We start from the raw sequence: 24,442 nt of genomic DNA on the forward strand, positions 1-24,442 counted from the left end.
GACGTACAGGTCTGTTTCTTGCTGGTGTTGTGGGGACATCCTGATGGGCAACGGAAGGACGCGTATCAGGAACCGTCACGAGTTTTCCCTGCTTGTAATAGCCACGGACACCAGTTCCCTCCAGTTCTTTGAGTCGTCTGCGTTGTCTCATCATCAGGTCGCTTGCGATATTGAATCCTGCTTGTTTAAATGATGGTCTTGCTTTCAATGTATAGACTTTATCAATGGATTCCTGGAATTTCGCGATGAGAGGTCTGGGTCTAGTAGAGTCTTGACGTTTAGTCCCAAGTCTGTGTGCGCGGTTGATATCACACTTTTGCCACGTCTTTGTTTTCACATGTTCATTCAAGAGAGAGATAATAATATCTTTCGATTTTCAAGACATTTCATTTTCAACCTCTGGAATGCCGTGAAAGATCACATTGTCACGTCTACTGTATGCTTCTAGTTTGTCAAGTTCATCCTCAACATATACATATATTCAAGGTCAACCTTCAAGTACCTTTGAAGATAAACAGGTTCAGCAAACTAGTCACTTGATACTTTCCCTTTTGTACAGCTAAACACTGTGCTTAATATCTGTCCTCCCATTGGTTAAAAAAACATTTCCCCATTATCATATTTGAAAGTCGGGGCAGGCATGCTGCCTACTTTCGTTTAATACTGGTCACCACAATGCTCTAGAGATACTTCAGTTATAAAAAATCATTCTTATGATGGCAACTTTAACACATGATAACTACACAGAAACCCAATTTCAGGGATGCAGAATCATGTTGTGACACATTTAAAGGACGGTAAATACAATGTCAAGCACTTTTGCAAACTGGTAAATTTCAGTACTTTTTACTGAAAAGTGTTAATTTCCCTGCTGTTATTAGGGTTTAAAATTTGATTTTATATGAAAAAGCTGTGTTATATGGTCTTTTATAAGCCATGCAAAATACAAATCACATTGACTGATCCCATAAATCCCCATTCAACGAAAAAGACCTTGAAAATTCCTATAATCACTGTCATCTTGACTCCCATTGTATATAAAGGTTGAGGTTGCATCACATATCACAATACACAGCAATATAATAACATTTTTAATCTTATCCTATCACACACTATGCATTTTTTACCTTATCCTTTCGATCCTTTCCTGAATGAACAATGGTTAATTACCCTGAAGCCATAAAATGTATACTAGTATATCTTGAATCTTTATTGCCATTACTTATAAGATGCTAATCCCCATTGTTAATTCCCATTGTACAGAGACTGTCTGCCATCCCGAACCAGCTGATTAATTACTGTTGTTTATATTTGTGACTTGGCACATGGTCCTTCATCATCTAAAAAAGCCAAGCCTGTGACAAAGCCAGCTGTTCACTCTACGATTGTCAAACATCCCCCTGTTGTCACCCTGACTTCATGATCCATTGAAGACGTATTGGAAAGCTGTTTACATTTGGATGTTCCCACCAAAACCAAGCCATCAACTGTCACGAGTGCAGTTGTAACCATGCCTATGCTTGCACAATCTACGACTACAGACATACACACAGTTCTGGCTATGGACAGCACCTCAACTACAGTTGCGACAACTACTGCTATCAACCCTCCCAGCATTCCCCGACCATTAGCTTCTTGTACTTGCCGAAGAGGCCGTCCAATCACAGACCAGAGTCTCTCTCCAAATGCCACCTTTAGTATCAAACCTGGCACCTACAGAAAAAATGACTCGAGATCGATTGCACCCCACTGAAAAGGAACGACAAATCGAGGGATCGACATTTGAGGGATTGGCATTTTAAGGACCAACATCAATCTAAGACACAGAAAGCTAATCACCAACAGAACTGCAGAACTGTGTTTAGGTGAAATGTTTTTAGAAGCTGGAAACTTTGTTTTAGGACATTTACCCACAAGGATTGAAAGGATAAGGAAAAAATGCATAGTGAGAGATTGGATGAGTATATTAATATACAATTTGATATATAATTTTCAAATTCATACAGCATATCCACTGTATTTTGATCTGTCATAATGATACATGTAGGACTAGTTACACAAAGGATAAACATTTTTCAGTGTGACAGCCATGTTTATTGATGGATAAATATTCTGTGAGATGTTAGAGATATATTATTTATTTTAGAAAATCAATATGAGGAACTGATGATTTTTATTATAGGACTGTTGTAAGTCTATGTTAAAGTATGGGAGTTACAATCAGCTTAGCGTTAAGACCGCTTTGTGGAAAAATTCTAAGAATACTACCTCTTTCATTGCCATAATCCTGTATTTTGGCTGTAATCATACTCTGAAGATTTTCAACAGAAGAACAGGGTACAAATTGCAGGCCCACTGGAAAAATACAAGACATAAATTGCCTTGATATTTTTTGTATTTCAAATAAGAAAGGGGTGCCCTAAATTCAGTTCACTGCTGTAATAAGTATTAAAGCCATAGCCACTGACCAAGTCGATCTCTACCAATAGCCAATCATATTCTGCATTTCTTGAGCCCGTTGTGGACCCACTTGTAATGGTCATAAGGGACTGGTAATTTATTATAGGGGGGTGGGGGGTCAGGGAACGAGATGAGAGCCTAGCAGAGGGTCATATAAAATAATACACGTGAGTCTTGTAAATACCTGGAACCAAACCTCTATTACACCATTGTCATAATCCTGGACATCTGCAGGTTTTCAACAGAAGTCCTTTTCACTGTCAACTATCCATGACCTGTATTTGCACATAGTTGCCCACAACTCTCACACATGTGCTAGGTGGGAAAATCTCCCTTCTTTCCAGTACCTGCTAACTAAATGAAGATGACTGGAGTGATGTGAGGGAGTACTTCTTATGTAATCTCAGAATTATCCACAATGATAACTCTTGTTTTGATAATTCTTGTGAATACCCAAACCTCTATTACATCATTTCCAGAATATACCAGAGTGATTAGTGGGTTCTGACATCTAGTAATCCCCTTGGACGGTTGATCATGGATACCTGTTAGATCCAGCTGTCCAACTCATGGGATCGGGTGGTCTTGGTTTGCTGACTTGATAAATGCATGTCATCGTATCCAAAGTGTGTAGATAACGATGCTTGTGATGTCAATCATTGGATTGTCTTATCCAGACTCGATTATTTACCAACTGTCGTCATAAAGCTGGAATATTGCTGGCTGCGGCGTTAAACAACAAACAAACAAGTAAACAAGAGAATCACCTCAAGAGGAACTATCAATATATTTGCTGATATTCTCACTTGTGACGTCATCAAATGTTCTAAAAACATCCATTCAACGGTCACTACTGGCATGGTTGTCATTGTCATTTCCGTTTTTGTTGATGTCTCTTCCGGTATTATTGTCATAACTTACAGTCTTGATGATGTCATTTCGGGTATTTATGTTGTCCTTCCCTGTTCTGTTTACATCACTTCCAGTACTGACATCTCCATATCTTAAAATGTAATTCCAGCTGTTAAACCCATAATGTGCCATACTCACAGTAGACAATAACAATGAAATGGCAGCTTACCTTCCAAAATTCCTTGCAAACTCCTCCTCCCCCATCCAAACTTCCCCCCTTCCCCAAACTTTCCAAATTCATGGCCCCCAGGAAGTACCGGTATACTCTGTCTACAACTGGTTGAATGTCACCCTTGAAATAACGAGTGAACTTGTTGTGGGTCTCCCAGTGGCAGTTCCAAACCACTTGTACCACTGAAACAAAACAATCCTTTTCTGTGTCTTCTAGGCAGTCTCGATGATGCCAGATAAAACCTAAGTAGTCAATCAGGATGATCCACATTCTTATTTAACAGTAATGGATTAATGTCTTTGTCTCGGGGGTCCCCGGAAACACCTACTGAATCTTGGCTACAAACTCTGGGAGAGATTTGATAGAGATAGAGCTCCAATCCTCTGCGTGTGTCACGAACAAGTCCAATGCATGTATTTGCGATACTGTAGCAGACTTTAGCCATGGCTTGCTGAAAGGCTTTAAATAACTGAGGAAGGAATGGCTGTGGAAACAGTCCACATGGTTTTAAAAATCAATGCAGATAAAGTCCACTTGAGGAAGGTATGAGGAGTTCTGACATCTTCCATGAAAAATTATGTCATCAGTCTGTTAAGAACAGGGTGACTTTTTCAAATTTAGCTGGCAACACCAGTGGCCTTCAATTTTCCTTATGACTCTGTTTATGAGAGGAAAAGGCGATGCAATATCTCCATCCATAACTTTGGATAATGTGTTTACTCAGAGAGCTTGGAGGATCAATACCGGCTAATATACACTGAAAACTGTTATTGAGTTCTTGGGAACATGTCCAGGTCAAGTGTTTCCCAAACACATGTTATCAAATGCTTTTAATGCAAAACCGGGTGAAGAGACCATTCTGTAGCCACTAATATCCAGTCCGGATAAGGTGTCTGCTAAACTGATAGCTTCCAAGACATATGACGAGCTAAAAACTTCCAACTGATTGAGTCTGTACAGGCAACAAACGTAAAGTTTGAAGGAGGAATGCATAGAGTGAGATAGGATAAGTATTATAAATATAGAATGCATTGTAAAATTTACAAATTTGTAAACCTATCCTATCTCACTCTATGCATTTAACCCACGGTTGGATAGAGGGTAGCAGATTACCTTAGTCTGTATTCGTACCCTAGAGATGTACAGGAAGCTGGTGCTAACATGCTTCAATCATGGGACTGTCACACATCCAGGTCTGGAGATTTATTCATGTTTTCTATGGGTGAATCACTGCTATAGAGTGATCTTGAAAACCCCTTTACGCCACTAGGACACAGCGATATGTCTTCGGATTGTGTGTTTTCCCACAGGACATTGTACTGTGACAACTGCATGGTTTTGAATTAGGAAAGCTATTCAACCACCACTTTTAACCAATTCAGAAGTGGTCTCCAGTCAATTAGTTATAAAAACAAAGTTGTCCATACGCACTAATGAAGCAGATATTATCTGTTTGGCATCCCATGTTATGCTTTGGCGAAGTTCTTTTATCGAGCCTACCACAGGATTAAATAGCTAAGACAAGATGAGGAAATGATCGTACCTATATCAAGAAGAGGATCTTTAAACCATTACTCCGTAACATGCTCAAAGCAGGGGTGGGCTGATAATGGAATTAGGACCCTGTCGAAACGGCCGCGTCTTGTGGCGACTTCTTGATGATAGACTTTTTTACGGTCTCTTATGACAGATGAGTTTTTTGTGCTTCACCGTTGAAGCCTCATTCGGGGAACCTGTATAATAATAATGAAAAAATTACTCATCATGCTGTACACGATACGATTGCACAACTGCAGTGAGTGTACTCGCAATTCATCTGCCTTGACGGGCTGTCGTTAATTGTTGAGCCAGGACTAGCGGACCAATATGGTGTAGCCCTTGGACATCTGTTAAGGAGATATCTCGTAAGTATTGGGATATGAAGACTGTGTCAGACTTTCAGAAACATCCTTCCATGATAGCACTGAGGGGACAGTTGCTATGTAGAGCCATGATAGATGCAGCAGCTCTTGCCTAGTGAGGATTCGATGTCTGGGGTGGTGGCAATCCCACCAACTTGTAGGCATCAAGTATTGTAGATCGTAACCAAAAGTAGACTGCTGTATTGGAGACATCTGAGGTAACCATCTGAGAGATGGGGATAAACAATCTCTTCTGGGATCATCGCAGGGTCAATTAGGCATGCAAGTATATGCATAGAGCCTGTACTGGACATAGCGATATGTCCTCACGATCCTCAGGATGTAGAAACAAAGCCAAAGCTGGGATGGTGAATAGCCTGTGGGATTGACCAAGAAGCTGGTTCTTAGCGATGAAATCCCATCATAGACCCATGTGAACCTTTCCGTGGTTGTGCCTCTCGAATCGAATCCTGTTTACATCCAAGGCGTGTATCTCGTTGACCCTTGCAGGAGTAGCCAGGGCTAGAAGAAAGACCATCTGGACGAAATCTGGACCACTGGTCGGCGAGTTTATAAGAGCGGAGAAGCACTTGGGGTTCGGGGACTACAGTGATCTTTACGCCCATTGTGTTAAGAGCTGCTAGATATGTGAATAATGTAGAGCCCTTTCACTTCCCGAGTGGAGTGAAGGTGCTGAATGTATTCTGCATCTTGCTGAGGGGAGGGGGTGGTCAGTTTATCGATTGATCGACCAAAGCAATATCCCTCAAAGGCTTTCCATTTATTATCGTACAAAGCTTTTGTGGAAGCACGATGAGCCTTTGTGATGGTCTTCACTACCCTCTTTGAATATCATTAGCGACTAAGGACTTTTGTAAATGAGCCAAGCGCAGAGATGTAGGGTGTTCAGCATTGGATATAGTAGGCTGGAGTGTGGTTGAAGGAAAAAACTTTTCGCAAGGGAAGTGGATAATAGTTTGCTCTTGTGAGGTCAACCAACACGGTGAACAAGCTGCGAGCTGGCCAGAAAGGAGCGATCAAAGTCAATTGTAACTGTTTTGTGGATACAATCTTCTGGATTACCCGTGGAAGAAGTGCTGTTGGTGGAAACGTGTAGGCGTTGAGATTCTCCCATGATATGTCCAGAGCATCAAACTCCCACGCCTAGATCCAGAAACGGTGAGATGAATCTAGGGAGTTGTGTATTGAACCTGGTGGCGAAAAAGTCGACCTCTTGGCATTGGTAGAGGTGGCAAATCCCCTCAAAGGTCTTTGGGCGCAGACTCCATTCTGTTGAGGATGGTTGATCCAGATAGGACAGGGAGTCTGCTATGACATTGCTTATTCCAGGCATGTGTTGAGCTCGGGCATTGATGCCCAATGCACCAATCAGTCGATAAACATCTATCGTCAGAGCCATCTTGTTGATATACCATACGACTGAGGCGTTGTCTGACTGTATCATCAAGTGTGATTATTGAAGTACTTCTGCCCAATGAGAGATTGCTAGAATGAGCATCTTGAATTTGAGATTGTTGATATGAAGTGTCAATTCAATTCTATTCAAAGTCCTGTAGCATCCAATTTCAGGGATGCAGAATCATGTTGTGACACATTTAAAGGACGGTAAATACAATGTCAAGCACTTTTGCAAACTGGTAAATTTCAGTACTTTTTACTGAAAAGTGTTAATTTCCCTGCTGTTATTAGGGTTTAAAATTTGATTTTATATGAAAAAGCTGTGTTATATGGTCTTTTATAAGCCATGCAAAATACAAATCACATTGACTGATCCCATAAATCCCCATTCAACGAAAAAGACCTTGAAAATTCCTATAATCACTGTCATCTTGACTCCCATTGTATATAAAGGTTGAGGTTGCATCACATATCACAATACACAGCAATATAATAACATTTTTAATCTTATCCTATCACACACTATGCATTTTTTACCTTATCCTTTCGATCCTTTCCTGAATGAACAATGGTTAATTACCCTGAAGCCATAAAATGTATACTAGTATATCTTGAATCTTTATTGCCATTACTTATAAGATGCTAATCCCCATTGTTAATTCCCATTGTACAGAGACTGTCTGCCATCCCGAACCAGCTGATTAATTACTGTTGTTTATATTTGTGACTTGGCACATGGTCCTTCATCATCTAAAAAAGCCAAGCCTGTGACAAAGCCAGCTGTTCACTCTACGATTGTCAAACATCCCCCTGTTGTCACCCTGACTTCATGATCCATTGAAGACGTATTGGAAAGCTGTTTACATTTGGATGTTCCCACCAAAACCAAGCCATCAACTGTCACGAGTGCAGTTGTAACCATGCCTATGCTTGCACAATCTACGACTACAGACATACACACAGTTCTGGCTATGGACAGCACCTCAACTACAGTTGCGACAACTACTGCTATCAACCCTCCCAGCATTCCCCGACCATTAGCTTCTTGTACTTGCCGAAGAGGCCGTCCAATCACAGACCAGAGTCTCTCTCCAAATGCCACCTTTAGTATCAAACCTGGCACCTACAGAAAAAATGACTCGAGATCGATTGCACCCCACTGAAAAGGAACGACAAATCGAGGGATCGACATTTGAGGGATTGGCATTTTAAGGACCAACATCAATCTAAGACACAGAAAGCTAATCACCAACAGAACTGCAGAACTGTGTTTAGGTGAAATGTTTTTAGAAGCTGGAAACTTTGTTTTAGGACATTTACCCACAAGGATTGAAAGGATAAGGAAAAAATGCATAGTGAGAGATTGGATGAGTATATTAATATACAATTTGATATATAATTTTCAAATTCATACAGCATATCCACTGTATTTTGATCTGTCATAATGATACATGTAGGACTAGTTACACAAAGGATAAACATTTTTCAGTGTGACAGCCATGTTTATTGATGGATAAATATTCTGTGAGATGTTAGAGATATATTATTTATTTTAGAAAATCAATATGAGGAACTGATGATTTTTATTATAGGACTGTTGTAAGTCTATGTTAAAGTATGGGAGTTACAATCAGCTTAGCGTTAAGACCGCTTTGTGGAAAAATTCTAAGAATACTACCTCTTTCATTGCCATAATCCTGTATTTTGGCTGTAATCATACTCTGAAGATTTTCAACAGAAGAACAGGGTACAAATTGCAGGCCCACTGGAAAAATACAAGACATAAATTGCCTTGATATTTTTTGTATTTCAAATAAGAAAGGGGTGCCCTAAATTCAGTTCACTGCTGTAATAAGTATTAAAGCCATAGCCACTGACCAAGTCGATCTCTACCAATAGCCAATCATATTCTGCATTTCTTGAGCCCGTTGTGGACCCACTTGTAATGGTCATAAGGGACTGGTAATTTATTATAGGGGGGTGGGGGGTCAGGGAACGAGATGAGAGCCTAGCAGAGGGTCATATAAAATAATACACGTGAGTCTTGTAAATACCTGGAACCAAACCTCTATTACACCATTGTCATAATCCTGGACATCTGCAGGTTTTCAACAGAAGTCCTTTTCACTGTCAACTATCCATGACCTGTATTTGCACATAGTTGCCCACAACTCTCACACATGTGCTAGGTGGGAAAATCTCCCTTCTTTCCAGTACCTGCTAACTAAATGAAGATGACTGGAGTGATGTGAGGGAGTACTTCTTATGTAATCTCAGAATTATCCACAATGATAACTCTTGTTTTGATAATTCTTGTGAATACCCAAACCTCTATTACATCATTTCCAGAATATACCAGAGTGATTAGTGGGTTCTGACATCTAGTAATCCCCTTGGACGGTTGATCATGGATACCTGTTAGATCCAGCTGTCCAACTCATGGGATCGGGTGGTCTTGGTTTGCTGACTTGATAAATGCATGTCATCGTATCCAAAGTGTGTAGATAACGATGCTTGTGATGTCAATCATTGGATTGTCTTATCCAGACTCGATTATTTACCAACTGTCGTCATAAAGCTGGAATATTGCTGGCTGCGGCGTTAAACAACAAACAAACAAGTAAACAAGAGAATCACCTCAAGAGGAACTATCAATATATTTGCTGATATTCTCACTTGTGACGTCATCAAATGTTCTAAAAACATCCATTCAACGGTCACTACTGGCATGGTTGTCATTGTCATTTCCGTTTTTGTTGATGTCTCTTCCGGTATTATTGTCATAACTTACAGTCTTGATGATGTCATTTCGGGTATTTATGTTGTCCTTCCCTGTTCTGTTTACATCACTTCCAGTACTGACATCTCCATATCTTAAAATGTAATTCCAGCTGTTAAACCCATAATGTGCCATACTCACAGTAGACAATAACAATGAAATGGCAGCTTACCTTCCAAAATTCCTTGCAAACTCCTCCTCCCCCATCCAAACTTCCCCCCTTCCCCAAACTTTCCAAATTCATGGCCCCCAGGAAGTACCGGTATACTCTGTCTACAACTGGTTGAATGTCACCCTTGAAATAACGAGTGAACTTGTTGTGGGTCTCCCAGTGGCAGTTCCGAACCACTTGTACCACTGAAACAAAACAATCCTTTTCTGTGTCTTCTAGGCAGTCTCGATGATGCCAGATAAAACCTAAGTAGTCAATCAGGATGATCCACATTCTTATTTAACAGTAATGGATTAATGTCTTTGTCTCGGGGGTCCCCGGAAACACCTACTGAATCTTGGCTACAAACTCTGGGAGAGATTTGATAGAGATAGAGCTCCAATCCTCTGCGTGTGTCACGAACAAGTCCAATGCATGTATTTGCGATACTGTAGCAGACTTTAGCCATGGCTTGCTGAAAGGCTTTAAATAACTGAGGAAGGAATGGCTGTGGAAACAGTCCACATGGTTTTAAAAATCAATGCAGATAAAGTCCACTTGAGGAAGGTATGAGGAGTTCTGACATCTTCCATGAAAAATTATGTCATCAGTCTGTTAAGAACAGGGTGACTTTTTCAAATTTAGCTGGCAACACCAGTGGCCTTCAATTTTCCTTATGACTCTGTTTATGAGAGGAAAAGGCGATGCAATATCTCCATCCATAACTTTGGATAATGTGTTTACTCAGAGAGCTTGGAGGATCAATACCGGCTAATATACACTGAAAACTGTTATTGAGTTCTTGGGAACATGTCCAGGTCAAGTGTTTCCCAAACACATGTTATCAAATGCTTTTAATGCAAAACCGGGTGAAGAGACCATTCTGTAGCCACTAATATCCAGTCCGGATAAGGTGTCTGCTAAACTGATAGCTTCCAAGACATATGACGAGCTAAAAACTTCCAACTGATTGAGTCTGTACAGGCAACAAACGTAAAGTTTGAAGGAGGAATGCATAGAGTGAGATAGGATAAGTATTATAAATATAGAATGCATTGTAAAATTTACAAATTTGTAAACCTATCCTATCTCACTCTATGCATTTAACCCACGGTTGGATAGAGGGTAGCAGATTACCTTAGTCTGTATTCGTACCCTAGAGATGTACAGGAAGCTGGTGCTAACATGCTTCAATCATGGGACTGTCACACATCCAGGTCTGGAGATTTATTCATGTTTTCTATGGGTGAATCACTGCTATAGAGTGATCTTGAAAACCCCTTTACGCCACTAGGACACAGCGATATGTCTTCGGATTGTGTGTTTTCCCACAGGACATTGTACTGTGACAACTGCATGGTTTTGAATTAGGAAAGCTATTCAACCACCACTTTTAACCAATTCAGAAGTGGTCTCCAGTCAATTAGTTATAAAAACAAAGTTGTCCATACGCACTAATGAAGCAGATATTATCTGTTTGGCATCCCATGTTATGCTTTGGCGAAGTTCTTTTATCGAGCCTACCACAGGATTAAATAGCTAAGACAAGATGAGGAAATGATCGTACCTATATCAAGAAGAGGATCTTTAAACCATTACTCCGTAACATGCTCAAAGCAGGGGTGGGCTGATAATGGAATTAGGACCCTGTCGAAACGGCCGCGTCTTGTGGCGACTTCTTGATGATAGACTTTTTTACGGTCTCTTATGACAGATGAGTTTTTTGTGCTTCACCGTTGAAGCCTCATTCGGGGAACCTGTATAATAATAATGAAAAAATTACTCATCATGCTGTACACGATACGATTGCACAACTGCAGTGAGTGTACTCGCAATTCATCTGCCTTGACGGGCTGTCGTTAATTGTTGAGCCAGGACTAGCGGACCAATATGGTGTAGCCCTTGGACATCTGTTAAGGAGATATCTCGTAAGTATTGGGATATGAAGACTGTGTCAGACTTTCAGAAACATCCTTCCATGATAGCACTGAGGGGACAGTTGCTATGTAGAGCCATGATAGATGCAGCAGCTCTTGCCTAGTGAGGATTCGATGTCTGGGGTGGTGGCAATCCCACCAACTTGTAGGCATCAAGTATTGTAGATCGTAACCAAAAGTAGACTGCTGTATTGGAGACATCTGAGGTAACCATCTGAGAGATGGGGATAAACAATCTCTTCTGGGATCATCGCAGGGTCAATTAGGCATGCAAGTATATGCATAGAGCCTGTACTGGACATAGCGATATGTCCTCACGATCCTCAGGATGTAGAAACAAAGCCAAAGCTGGGATGGTGAATAGCCTGTGGGATTGACCAAGAAGCTGGTTCTTAGCGATGAAATCCCATCATAGACCCATGTGAACCTTTCCGTGGTTGTGCCTCTCGAATCGAATCCTGTTTACATCCAAGGCGTGTATCTCGTTGACCCTTGCAGGAGTAGCCAGGGCTAGAAGAAAGACCATCTGGACGAAATCTGGACCACTGGTCGGCGAGTTTATAAGAGCGGAGAAGCACTTGGGGTTCGGGGACTACAGTGATCTTTACGCCCATTGTGTTAAGAGCTGCTAGATATGTGAATAATGTAGAGCCCTTTCACTTCCCGAGTGGAGTGAAGGTGCTGAATGTATTCTGCATCTTGCTGAGGGGAGGGGGTGGTCAGTTTATCGATTGATCGACCAAAGCAATATCCCTCAAAGGCTTTCCATTTATTATCGTACAAAGCTTTTGTGGAAGCACGATGAGCCTTTGTGATGGTCTTCACTACCCTCTTTGAATATCATTAGCGACTAAGGACTTTTGTAAATGAGCCAAGCGCAGAGATGTAGGGTGTTCAGCATTGGATATAGTAGGCTGGAGTGTGGTTGAAGGAAAAAACTTTTCGCAAGGGAAGTGGATAATAGTTTGCTCTTGTGAGGTCAACCAACACGGTGAACAAGCTGCGAGCTGGCCAGAAAGGAGCGATCAAAGTCAATTGTAACTGTTTTGTGGATACAATCTTCTGGATTACCCGTGGAAGAAGTGCTGTTGGTGGAAACGTGTAGGCGTTGAGATTCTCCCATGATATGTCCAGAGCATCAAACTCCCACGCCTAGATCCAGAAACGGTGAGATGAATCTAGGGAGTTGTGTATTGAACCTGGTGGCGAAAAAGTCGACCTCTTGGCATTGGTAGAGGTGGCAAATCCCCTCAAAGGTCTTTGGGCGCAGACTCCATTCTGTTGAGGATGGTTGATCCAGATAGGACAGGGAGTCTGCTATGACATTGCTTATTCCAGGCATGTGTTGAGCTCGGGCATTGATGCCCAATGCACCAATCAGTCGATAAACATCTATCGTCAGAGCCATCTTGTTGATATACCATACGACTGAGGCGTTGTCTGACTGTATCATCAAGTGTGATTATTGAAGTACTTCTGCCCAATGAGAGATTGCTAGAATGAGCATCTTGAATTTGAGATTGTTGATATGAAGTGTCAATTCAATTCTATTCAAAGTCCTGTAGTTTGTTGATGTGCTCCCTGCCCAACTGTCGAGGCATCCATGAACAAGTGGTGTGTTGGTAGAAAGGGTTCCAGGGTAACTCCTGAGCAGACGTTCGTTTTGGACGACCACCATTGTAGATGGCCGTACAGATGCAATGGGAGCTGAATCGGGTCCCGACAATCGTCGATCTGAGATAAGGTGTTAGGAAGCACTGATTTGGCTGTAGTTGGAGTCAACCTCTCTGGGTGAGGGCTTGTGCCGACGTCAATAGACCGAGCAACTGTTGCCATTGTCGTAGATGTAGCTACTGTCTGAGTGCTATTGGTACAAGTTGTTGTATCTTTGTCCATCTGTTCGGAGGGATGAACATCTTCCGGAGATTAGTGTCGAAAAGTGCTCTGATGAACTGCAGTTGTTGAGTGGGTGTGGGTTCCGATTTTTCTATGTTGACTAGCCAGCCGAGCTGATGGAGTAGCTTCTGCATGAAGGCGAGAGGTAATGCCGGTGCTCATGGTGGATGGGCATGTGGATGTCCAGGCTGATCATGTAGTCTTCTTGTTGAATGATGGTGGGAAGAAGTGTGATGGATGTCATACGAAATGAGCCGGTTTCCCAAGATACCGTGAGTTGAACAGCTTCATGTTGAAGATCATGCAAAATTTCTTGCTGTCTTTTTCACGAACAGAAATATCAGCGAGTAGAACCCCTGGGTTCTGGGAATGGGGCTGAAACTCTCTAGAGCATGCTTGGATATCAAAATGCCCGAGGGGGGGTCTCCGGAGTCCTTCATGGCAGCCTTGGCCTTTACCACATCCTCTGCCATGAAAAGACCCCATCTTACCACGCACACGTTGCGAAGGTCTTGATGAGATGGGTTAAATTGTGGCCTTCTCCTGTGCTGTCTCTCTTGGTCCTTGGTAGTCGTAAGAGATCAACTGACACCTGGAGATGCATTTTTTTGGAAAATACTTGGGCAACTCCCTGGATCCTGTTGTCAAAAAGTTGGGCAGATGACCAAGGCATCTGATAGAGTGTAACTTTGTGGCGTTCTTCCCACAGACAGTAGTAAAGTAGTCCCCGACGTCTCATGGTAGTAAGTGTTCCCATCTGGTGAGTAATTAGCTCCATCACATCCTGGAACTCGCCCTGGATCAAGTTGACAGTCCCTCTGATATAAGCTTTGTCTGAAGTCTTAGCATGATTAACTGACATGCCTATTGCTTCTATGCCTGACGGAATAGTGGATAGTAATGATAGGGTCCGCCTAATAGTAAGATCCAGATGAGCTAACCCCTTATCATCTACAACACATGTAACCAATGTGCGCTTCAGGGAAATAGATGCAATGTTCCCATCTTGCTCTGGATTCGTGGCTAGATTAGTCATCCCATGAGGTCCTGTATCAGCTATGTTGAATCTCGGCATAAAAAATGATAGACTGATCTTACTTTTTAGTTAAGTCCAACATGACAGCCGCTGGTGGTTAGGTAACGAGAGAAACCTGGTTAGATGTCATCACGAAACCTTAGTTGATGTCGTCCTCTGAAGTTCCACGAGGTAGATAGAGGGCGTCTAAGATCCAGGTGAGATCGTAGATGACAGAGTTGAAGTCTGACTTTCAGGAGTAGCAATCGACAGAATAGATGTATTATTATCTCTATCTTTTATCTCCGTTCCTGGTGTCTCTGTAGTAGCGAGTCCTGTATCTGTCCTCGAGTGTTCTGTGCCTTGTTGTAAGACCATCAAAGAGTGAGTGGGTGAGTATGGTTTTACGCCGCTTTTAGCAGTATTCCAGCAATATCACGGCGGGGGGTCACCAGAAATGGGCTTCACACATTGTACCCATGTCGGGAATCGAACCCGGGTCTTCGGCGTGACGAGCGAACGCTTTAACCACTAGGCTACCCGACCGCCCCAGACCATCAAAGAAGAGATCCGATCTATTCAGATAAATCACTCTGATACCTTGAAGTCGATAGGGGATTCAATACTAGAGGAGCCATACTGATAACTGGGTTCAACACTGGAGGTAAAGAGGGAAGTGTCACACCTGGAGGGTGCGCCTTGTCTGGTGATCGCTAGTCCGTGTGCATCTCTATCGGTGACTCAGAACATGAGTGTTTGGAGGGTTGATCTCGTTCCATTGATCTTGATGTCGATGGGGCGGAGCAGCGTATCAATGATAGTTTGGCGTTGAAGGATATTCAGTGTAGGGCAGATATCGATGGTCTCCATATAGATCAGTTGTCGGATGAGGATAGTATCTCGTAGGTTGGTATCAGTGAGATGGAGATCGATGTCGATCACAGTTGACATCTATATTGTAACCAAAATGTTGAGATGACTGTTGATATGGAACACGCTGTGAGCTGAATCTGATGAACGTGATTGGTCGAGGTGATGATGTCGACCTGTGAAATGAGAACGCCTCAGTTCACGTCCATACAATCAGTCTGTAGAGAGGTGACGCTCTGAATCAGCGTGACCTCCCTGTTTCGATGTAAAAGTGTGTTCCTGAGATAATTGACACTGATCTAAATGTTGACCCTTACCTGTAGAAAGTCAATGCTTATCTGATTGATCTTGAGATCTATGACTGGGGAGAGTGCGTTCCTTTGAAGGTTGACTCTGAGAATGTTGATCTGAAGAATGTCAACCCTTGGAATGTCGACCTCAGGAATGTCTATCCTTGGAGGGTCGATCATGGTTCGATGTCAACATCTCTGTAAAATGACAACACTTCAAAGTCGATTTGAATGTTGACCCTTATCTCAGCATGACTAGCAAATGCTTTAACTACTAGGCTGACTGCCCCACATATTTGTTGACTGGGTGAGGTTAGGTGAGGTGAAATTGGGTTTAACGTCGCGTCCAAGATTATTGCACTTATATAGCGACGTGCATGCACGTGTGTGTGTGTGGCTGCTTGTACTAGACTGGACTGATGCCGATTTATAGTGCTAGCCCACTGAGATACCATGCCGCAGTTTAACATGAATACCCCACTCAGACACAGCCGACCAGTCCTTGCTTTAACCCCTTAATGCCGAGCGCAAGACAGGGTAACTACAAGAACCATCTTTTAACGTCTTTTGGTATGACGCGGCCGGGGATCGAACCCCGGACCTTCCGCTCTCCGGGCGGACGCTCTACCACTAGACCACGGAGGCGGTCTTGTTGACTAGGAGTTGGTTGTAGTCGGTGTATTGCTATTAAGACTGTGAAGGACCAGCAGAAACTTCATCGTTCAGAAAAATGTCAGAAAGGGTATCTCTTTCACTGACAGGGAAGTAATCATGGCTGATGGTGGTTGCGTTAAAACAGATTTCACAGTTGGATGATCGCTAGTCTTGGTTTAGGTTTCTTGGATGCAGAGTGTCCATATTCGGTATCCTTGGATTTAGATCGGCAATCAGTCCCTCTCTTCCAGCATTGAGTGCATTCCCAACACTGAAAACCCGGTTGACAGACTCCACGACAATCGCATTATAATTTATGAGGATCTACTGGTGAAAATATGTGGCGGTACTTCATGCAGTCTGGAAGTTTGGCTTGGTCCTTACCCATATTTATTTACAATTTGTTCCCCCAAACTCATGTAATTTTTTAGTAAAAAATAAAAGCCTCCACAGTACGTCTCCACAGGGAGGTGACAAAAAATGAGAATGACGAGGCAGTCAATGGACCAGATCGAGGACAGCGTGCTGCATGATTTCCAGTCGCATGACCTAGATACTGGGGTGGTTTTCATGGTGATGCATGGGTTGCTGGGCAAATGAAACTTAAAAGCTGGAAACTTTGACCAAGGACCTTTCCGTAAATAGCAACATAAACGTTAACTAAAGACAAAGACTACAGGGTGAAAATTAACAAAAAATGTGCATGAGAAAAGCTCAGACGAAAAAATGACACATAGGAAAGAAGTGACATATTCTGACCTTGCACATGCGTGAGAGCTGTGGGCAACTAAGTGAGCTAATACGGGTACAAATTCTCATGAATAGTTGACAGTGAAGGGGACTTCTGTTGAAGACCTATAGTTATAGTGTGATGACAGGATAATGGCAGTGGTGTAATAGAGGTTTGGAATTCAAAAGAATTATGTGAATTGTATTTTACAATACTCCCTTTGAGACTGTCATATTTTCATGATCCTCTCCACATTCCCCCTGACCCCCTGTCCCACTATAATAAATTACCAGTCTCTTATGACCATTACAAGGGGGTCCACAATGGGCTCAAGAAATGTAGAATCTGATTGGCTATTGGTAGAGATTTGGTCTGTGGCTATAAAGCTTTCTTATCAATTACTGAATTTAGAGTACCCCTTTCTTACTTGAAATACAAAAAAACATCTAGGCGATTTCTGTCTTGTATTTTCAAGTGGGCCTACAATTTATTTTGTTTTTCAAATTTGTAAGAAACTTGACAAATGGGTTCTATAAAATTAGTAAAATCTAAATATTTTTTACATTTATATACTTATCCTGCATTACTCCTTAATGCATTAACTGCTGACAGAGAAACCAACTGTGTGAGATCCAGGGCCCACTTGCACAGAACAATCTTAGTTACAATCGATCTTAGGCGGCTACAATCAACTTTACAATCAACATACAATTGTCCTATTCCACTTGCACAAAGCAATCTTAGCACGATTGCAAGACGGCTCGGAGTTAAGATCGCAAGTTAGCTAAGATTGAAATCTTCAACGGAGGAGGTACGAATATCTTAAACTCGACTCCTGTCTACAGTTGTCTGAAAACGCGCATAGCTTGCTGCACATACAATAAGTGGAACCGGTAACGACATACAACACGTACCTCCCTCCATCGCACCTTGCACAGTTTCAAGAAAGGACCCAATTATTTAAAGGAAACGATTTCTAGAATGATGGCATATATTCTTGTCGTCATTAATACTGTCGTGATTTAGGAATTGTTTTCTATTGCAACTAGAGAAATACCTACTCGTGTTTTTTATTAAAAGTATTAAAATACGAATAAATACATTATTTAGTGACACAATTGTTATGAAATAAAAATAAATAATAATGATAATATTTCCTAATAACATAACACGTTAATGCATGATCGTCATCTATTTGGGGGAGCTTTTCGTAAAATCCTAAATATATCCTTCATGTTTTCGTTTCGTTGCTATAACAAAGGATCTTATGACTACCTTTTCAAAACACAGAAAGACGGAACACTGGGTAAGATAGATTGTACTCTACGGGCTAAAACAAAGGGAAACTACTCCCATCTAGAGTATAAACTAATATTAGCTGCCCTTGATTTATCCAAAGGGTCACGGACGTTACAAATCGATTGCAGACAACTTAGGTCTTCTCTTGTTTAGCGAAAAGTTATGTTGTTTCACACTTCTTTCAGCGGATGGGAATATTCCTTTTAGCTATCGACTCGATAGTTATATGGTTAACTATTGCAATTAACGCTATTTCTGACGTTGAATCTGTGGTGCTTTCTTCATGTTGTTAAAGTGTCGATTCGAATCATAAAGTTTAACAAAATAAGGAGGCAATGTTTGAACGTAAAGCAGATTATTTATGTGCAACAGACCAAGTCTTGGACGCCATTTTGTCAAGTTTATTCAGGGACTACAACGATCTTAGCTACTTAAGATTGGTCCGGACCAATTGTAAGTTTCGATTGTAGCTTACAATGATCTTAGCCTACAATCGTTTTGTGCAAGTGGATTACGATTGTAGCCGAAGCCTAAGGTCGTGATCTTAAGGATTTACAATAATTGTAGCGCTAAATCACTGTGTGCAAGTGGACCCAGCTGCTGAAGAAAAGTTGTTGCAACCAGTAGAGGCAGCACCCTCGCACAGTCGGCACGTGACCCGGATCTGAAAATTCGTGGGAAAGCGTAGGGAGGCAGCATAGCGAAGGGAGGTCACTTAGACTTGTAATGCAGGATAAGTATACACATGTAAAAAATATTTAGATTTTACTAATATTTTTAACTAATCCTGCATTACTTCTTAATGCATCTTTATCAGACGGCATGGCAGGTGGGCATACCTTCAGATAAACCCTTGTCAAGGACTGATGAATCTGCACGGCATACAAGTGATGACCAGAACATCTATGACCATTCCTATCTTCAGGGAACAAGAGTTGATGCAAAAAGGAAGAAAAAAACCTGAATAGGTGACATAAATAGAATGAGGCGGGTAGCCAAAACTAGGACATACCTAAGAGCGAATGTGGAACTCAGTAGGGCCTCTAATCTGTGGTGATAAACATCAGAGAGTTCAACGGCCCCGCTCAGGGTATGGAGAATCAGCGTCAACATTCCCAAGAGTGAATGCAGAATGCAGGAGAGCCCTCTAGCCTTGGGTGATAAACACCAGAGAGGTTGAGGGGCCCCACTTGGGGTATCGGAGAATCAGCGGCGGCGGCGTCAACATCTACTACCAATCCTGTCGTCAGGAAACGAGAGTCGATGCAAAAAGTAAAACCTGAATGGGTGACTGAAATAGAATGAGGCAGGAAGCCGAAAACTAGAACTGACCTAAGAGCGAATGCGGAACGCAGTAGAGCCCTCTAACCGTTGTGCTACATCCATAACTGAATGCCGGCCACATCTTCCAAGGCTACATCACGGAGGTCATCACGGCTGGCGAAGATGGTGTCAGATCACCAATAACAGCCCTCCATGATCAAGCAGTTACTGTGAAGAGCCATGGTAGATGCAAGTACCCTGATCTTGTGTGGGTTTTTAGCCTTTGGGGGGTCCAATCCGGCAACTTTGTAAGCTTGGAGGATGACCGCCTGGGGCCACAGGGAAATAGTATTCTGGTTGACCTTCAACTGCGACGAAGAAGAGACTGGCAGAAAAAGGCATTTCCTAGACTAGTGGTGGGCTTTATTTCGTCATAGGAAAACCTTCAGTGCCCTTTAATGGACAAGATGGGGGAGATGGTGAATGATCTATCAGGCTGTCTTGGGAGTTGATTCTTTGCGATGAAGTCCCAGCACAGCCTAAAATGAACTGCGCCCTAAGTACCGCATTTTAACCAGACATGGGAGACGTCGAGGGCGTGGAGCTCACTGACCCGGACAACAGTAGGCAAGGCCAGTAGAGACACCGTCTTCTTCATTAGGTCGTAGAAGGAAGGTGAGTGGAGTGGTTCGGAGGGAGATCCTACGCAGGCGGTATAAACTTGGCTTTCTGGTCTTCAAGAAGGAATGAGCGCAGCATTCTCCGATTGTCCGGGATTGCAAGAATGGAGTTGATAGCGACCAGGAATGTGGCGATGGTAGAGCCTTTCAACCGAAGTGTGCTGTGCAAGTACAGAAGGAACTCAGCCAGGAACTGCGCTGATGCTGTCATCAGATCCTGGTATTTGTCTGAGCAGAATGCCTTGAGCGAGCACCATTTATCATCAGTCCCCGTGTAGATGGAGGCTGGGCTAATGCCTTGGCCACTCTAGCTGAATAGCCCTTGGTGTGCCAGGCATGCAGATGAAACCATGCAGGGTTTGGTTATGGCAACCGACTGTGTGGGTGGAGCAGAAGGTTGGGCCATGCCGGAAGTTCCAGGGGTCTCTGGCGATGTTTCGGAGGTCGATAAACCAACTATTGGCCTGACCAAAATCAGTGTCAGGTGCGGAGTGGCCTGGATCTTTTGAAGAACCCAGAACAGATCTATGTTTGGGGTGTCGATCGTTTGTCAAAGTATGGCGAAGACCTCTGGGTGGATCTTCCATTTGGTGCCAGAACATGCTCTCAACCTGGCAAGTGCTAAATGAGAAATTACAGGTCCAGGCTGACCACCTAGTCAAAGCAGTGGAAGGTCTGGTTAAACAGGCAGCAAGTCTGGAATTTAACCAAAAACATAAGCATGTGGCAAAACCACAAAGTACGAGAAGCATAATGTAACTCAAAATCTTTGTATTTTATTTAAGTTTATGAGAGCAAACAATTACGCTAAAAGGTAGTGAAAAGGCAAAGCTTTAAGCATGCCAAGACAAAATAAATAAATCTAGTGTATTACCCAAGCCAAAAAAAGAATTTAAAACACAGAACACAAAAATATGTGGCCAAGTGGTTAATAGCTAAAATGGCAGGGAAAAAAACTAAATGGTAGGAAAAACCGTACACCCGTACATAAAGGTGACTAGAGCCACATACGAGCGATAAACGTTACAAATTACGAATGTGAAGACCCAAAGGTAACAGTCCATAAACAGGTAACAATGTTGCAGCATACGATGAATGTAGAAACACGCAAAGTATAGAAACAATAAGCTATAATTTCCACAAGGGATACAAAGTACGTCTGTCTGTTACGCGTTTTAATGTGACGTTCGACTGTGCGAGGGTGCTGCCTCTAATGGTTGGAACAACTTTTCTTCAGCAGCTGGATCTCACACAATTCATCTCTCTGTCAAAAGTGAGTGAGTGAGTGAGTATAGTTTTACGCCGCTTTTAGCAATATTCCAGCAATATCACGGCGGGGGACACCAGAAATGGGCTTCACACATTGTACCCATGTAGGGAATCGAACCCGGGTCTATGGCGTGACGAGCGAACGCTTTAACCACTAGGCTACCCGACCGCCGCTTCTCTGTCAAAAGACAGCAGTAAATGCATTAAGGAGGAATGCAGGATAAGTTAAAAAAGCAAAAAAATATTTTTGTATGTAAGATATACACATTTAGAATATATTTTTTATGATACTCCCTAGAAACAAAATCATTATCAAAGTGTTTTTTGTTTCTCAAAATACGAAAATTGTCTTTGGCAGTTTGGTTTAATGGGGATAATAAAATAAGGCAGGGAGGGTTAAAAATCTAATAATTTTTTAATTTGAAGTTTACACGATATACGGCTTTTCCATTGGACGAGATGTCGGTCACATGACCGCGAAATTGACGTTCATAAGTGTATGAACAACACAATTTGACGTTCATACGTTTTTCACAAGACCGTGTTCTTGAAATGACGTAAACACTGACGGACTACTTCCACATTCCTGGGGAAACCCCTGGGATTTCCCTAGCACGAAAACATACATAAGCATTATTTCTGATCATTTAGAACCTTTTAACTTGGTCTCAGCCTTTCAGTATACATTGAGAAACGTAAGAGAGCTTGACTGCATGATTGTTTACGAATTTCCTCGCTACGGCCCATCCTAATCCACATCCAAACTATCGTCAGTATCGACTCGATCAGTGTCTAGGTTGACAGTGACAGTCTCCAGCAATCTACGAATTTACCTTGGTGTCTGTTTGACGCATCTTTAATCACCTTTCAATAATTGGTCAGTTGATCAATGATGACTAACACATGTAACCGCCACAGGTTCATTAACAACTTCGGAAATCCTCCCGTCACGTTTATCATGGCGGCCATTTTGACGTCTTGTACTTGATGTAAATGTATTATGACGTGCTATCTTTGTGACTGACTTACTTAGGTAGTTCTTTACTGACCTTTCTCATCTAATGGTGTTATTATTTGAACACATGTGTTGCGTAAGATGTTTCTGAAGAGCAAGTTGTGCATCCATACGCCCATGTCACCTCTCTTTTTGAGGAACTATTTTACTCCGCGATATAGCTGGTTGTTGTATGGCTGTCAGTGTAAACATGAAGTCACACATACTAAATAAAATTGTGTTTAGATCTTGGCCTACATCCTTTGAGGTAAGAAATTGTGATAAAAAAATTATAAGAATTAACCTTCACTTTGTGTGAGTTCATTGGAGTATGAACCTTCATAGAGTGAGGGCCAAACATAGTATGAACGTCGTCGCAAGCTCCGACGTTAATACAGTTTGGCCCTCACTCTATGAAGGTTCATACTCCAAGGAACTCACACAAAGTGAAGGTCAATTCTTAAATGAATAATTTGTTATGGTCAGAGGAAAGACTTGTGTATCAAAAACAATAAATCGTAGTTCTTACTCTGATGGAAGCCTTCAGCTCAATATTGTCTTGTTCTGCTCTCCGCCTTTCCTTTTCCTTGGCAATACGATCCTCCACAACGACTTGCTCATATTCTTTGTACTGAAGAAGAGAATTACAAAAAATATGGTCGAGGTACCCACGCTCTTGTAAACACCAGCTGAATAGACATGCTAGTTCAGAAGTCTAGTAATAATTGTTGTTGGAGAAAGTTACACATTAATAATGGACTGGGGTCAATGAACTGAAATTTACCATGGGCCAAAACCTATGCAATGTTGCCAACATGAAATATCACCCTACATTATTTATATGCTCTTAAAAAAATGCATTACTAGATTTCTGGCATGGGAAGTAACACACAGTAATTCACATCAAAACACTTGATAAGTGATGACATACTTCAACAGGACAACATTGGACATGTGTTTACTATTACAGACATTACATGGAACAAAGGTAAATGTCATGAGAGCCTCAATATCCCCTATTATTGTCAAGCACTGCCTCGCATCTCCTACCCATGGACACTTAGAGGAGTGTTAACCCAACATGGCCTGTATCGTAAATCATGAAATTAATGTGTCACCAAATCAATGAGAATGCCTAGACCAGCATGAAATGGTTCATGAAATAAATATGAGTAACCAGGTAGTCCCACCTCTTAAATCATAATCAGCAAAAGCAGTTTCATTGCATATTGTTGGCTTTCTCCACATATACTCTTAAAAAAGAGAGACGCAAAACGGATATTTTTGGCAATAAAAGCAAATTTAGTGGACCAAGAGGTGCAAAATGAAGCAGTTTAATGTGTTATAGTGTCAGTGACAAATTTCCCGGATCAAAATGATCACAACAAGGACAGGCAAACCATTAGTTGGGAAACATGTACGCCTCGGAAAAATGCACCAAGTACATTAACAAAAGGGCCATGGAGCTGCACGCACTGCATGTGCAGCAGCACTATGAGCGGTATTAAAGTGCAGGGTTTTTAATTGCCTGATTTCTGTGTCAATCGAACAGGAACAGTTAAACAACATGCCAAGATTTACAGAATTGCAAAGAAACAATGTCATATGCCGCTTGTAGGCAGGGGAATCCCGATCAACTGTGGCCAGAGTTTTCAATGTAGCGCCCAGCACCATCACAAGGCTATGGGATCGGTTTCAACAGCATGGGTCAACACGTGATCGGTCAAGGTCGGGACAACCAAGACTAACCA

The 24,442-nt window shown here is 42.0% G+C and overlaps 1 protein-coding gene across 2 annotated transcripts in view; it reads right to left on the minus strand.

The window, feature by feature from the left end:
• LOC124124247 (dynein regulatory complex protein 9-like) overlaps positions 1-24,442 on the minus strand; it is a 108,491-nt gene that overhangs the window by 5,086 nt on the left and 78,963 nt on the right. For both annotated transcript variants that reach the window (XM_046487375.2, XM_046487377.2), the window contains one exon: positions 23,221-23,322. In XM_046487375.2, the coding sequence (XP_046343331.1) occupies positions 23,221-23,322 (102 nt within the window). The remainder of the gene's footprint in view (positions 1-23,220; positions 23,323-24,442) is intronic.

This window comes from Haliotis rufescens, unplaced genomic scaffold (assembly GCF_023055435.1).
Source record: "Haliotis rufescens isolate VD_foot unplaced genomic scaffold, xgHalRufe1.0.p SCAF_9, whole genome shotgun sequence".
Taxonomy (NCBI): domain Eukaryota; kingdom Metazoa; phylum Mollusca; class Gastropoda; order Lepetellida; family Haliotidae; genus Haliotis; species Haliotis rufescens.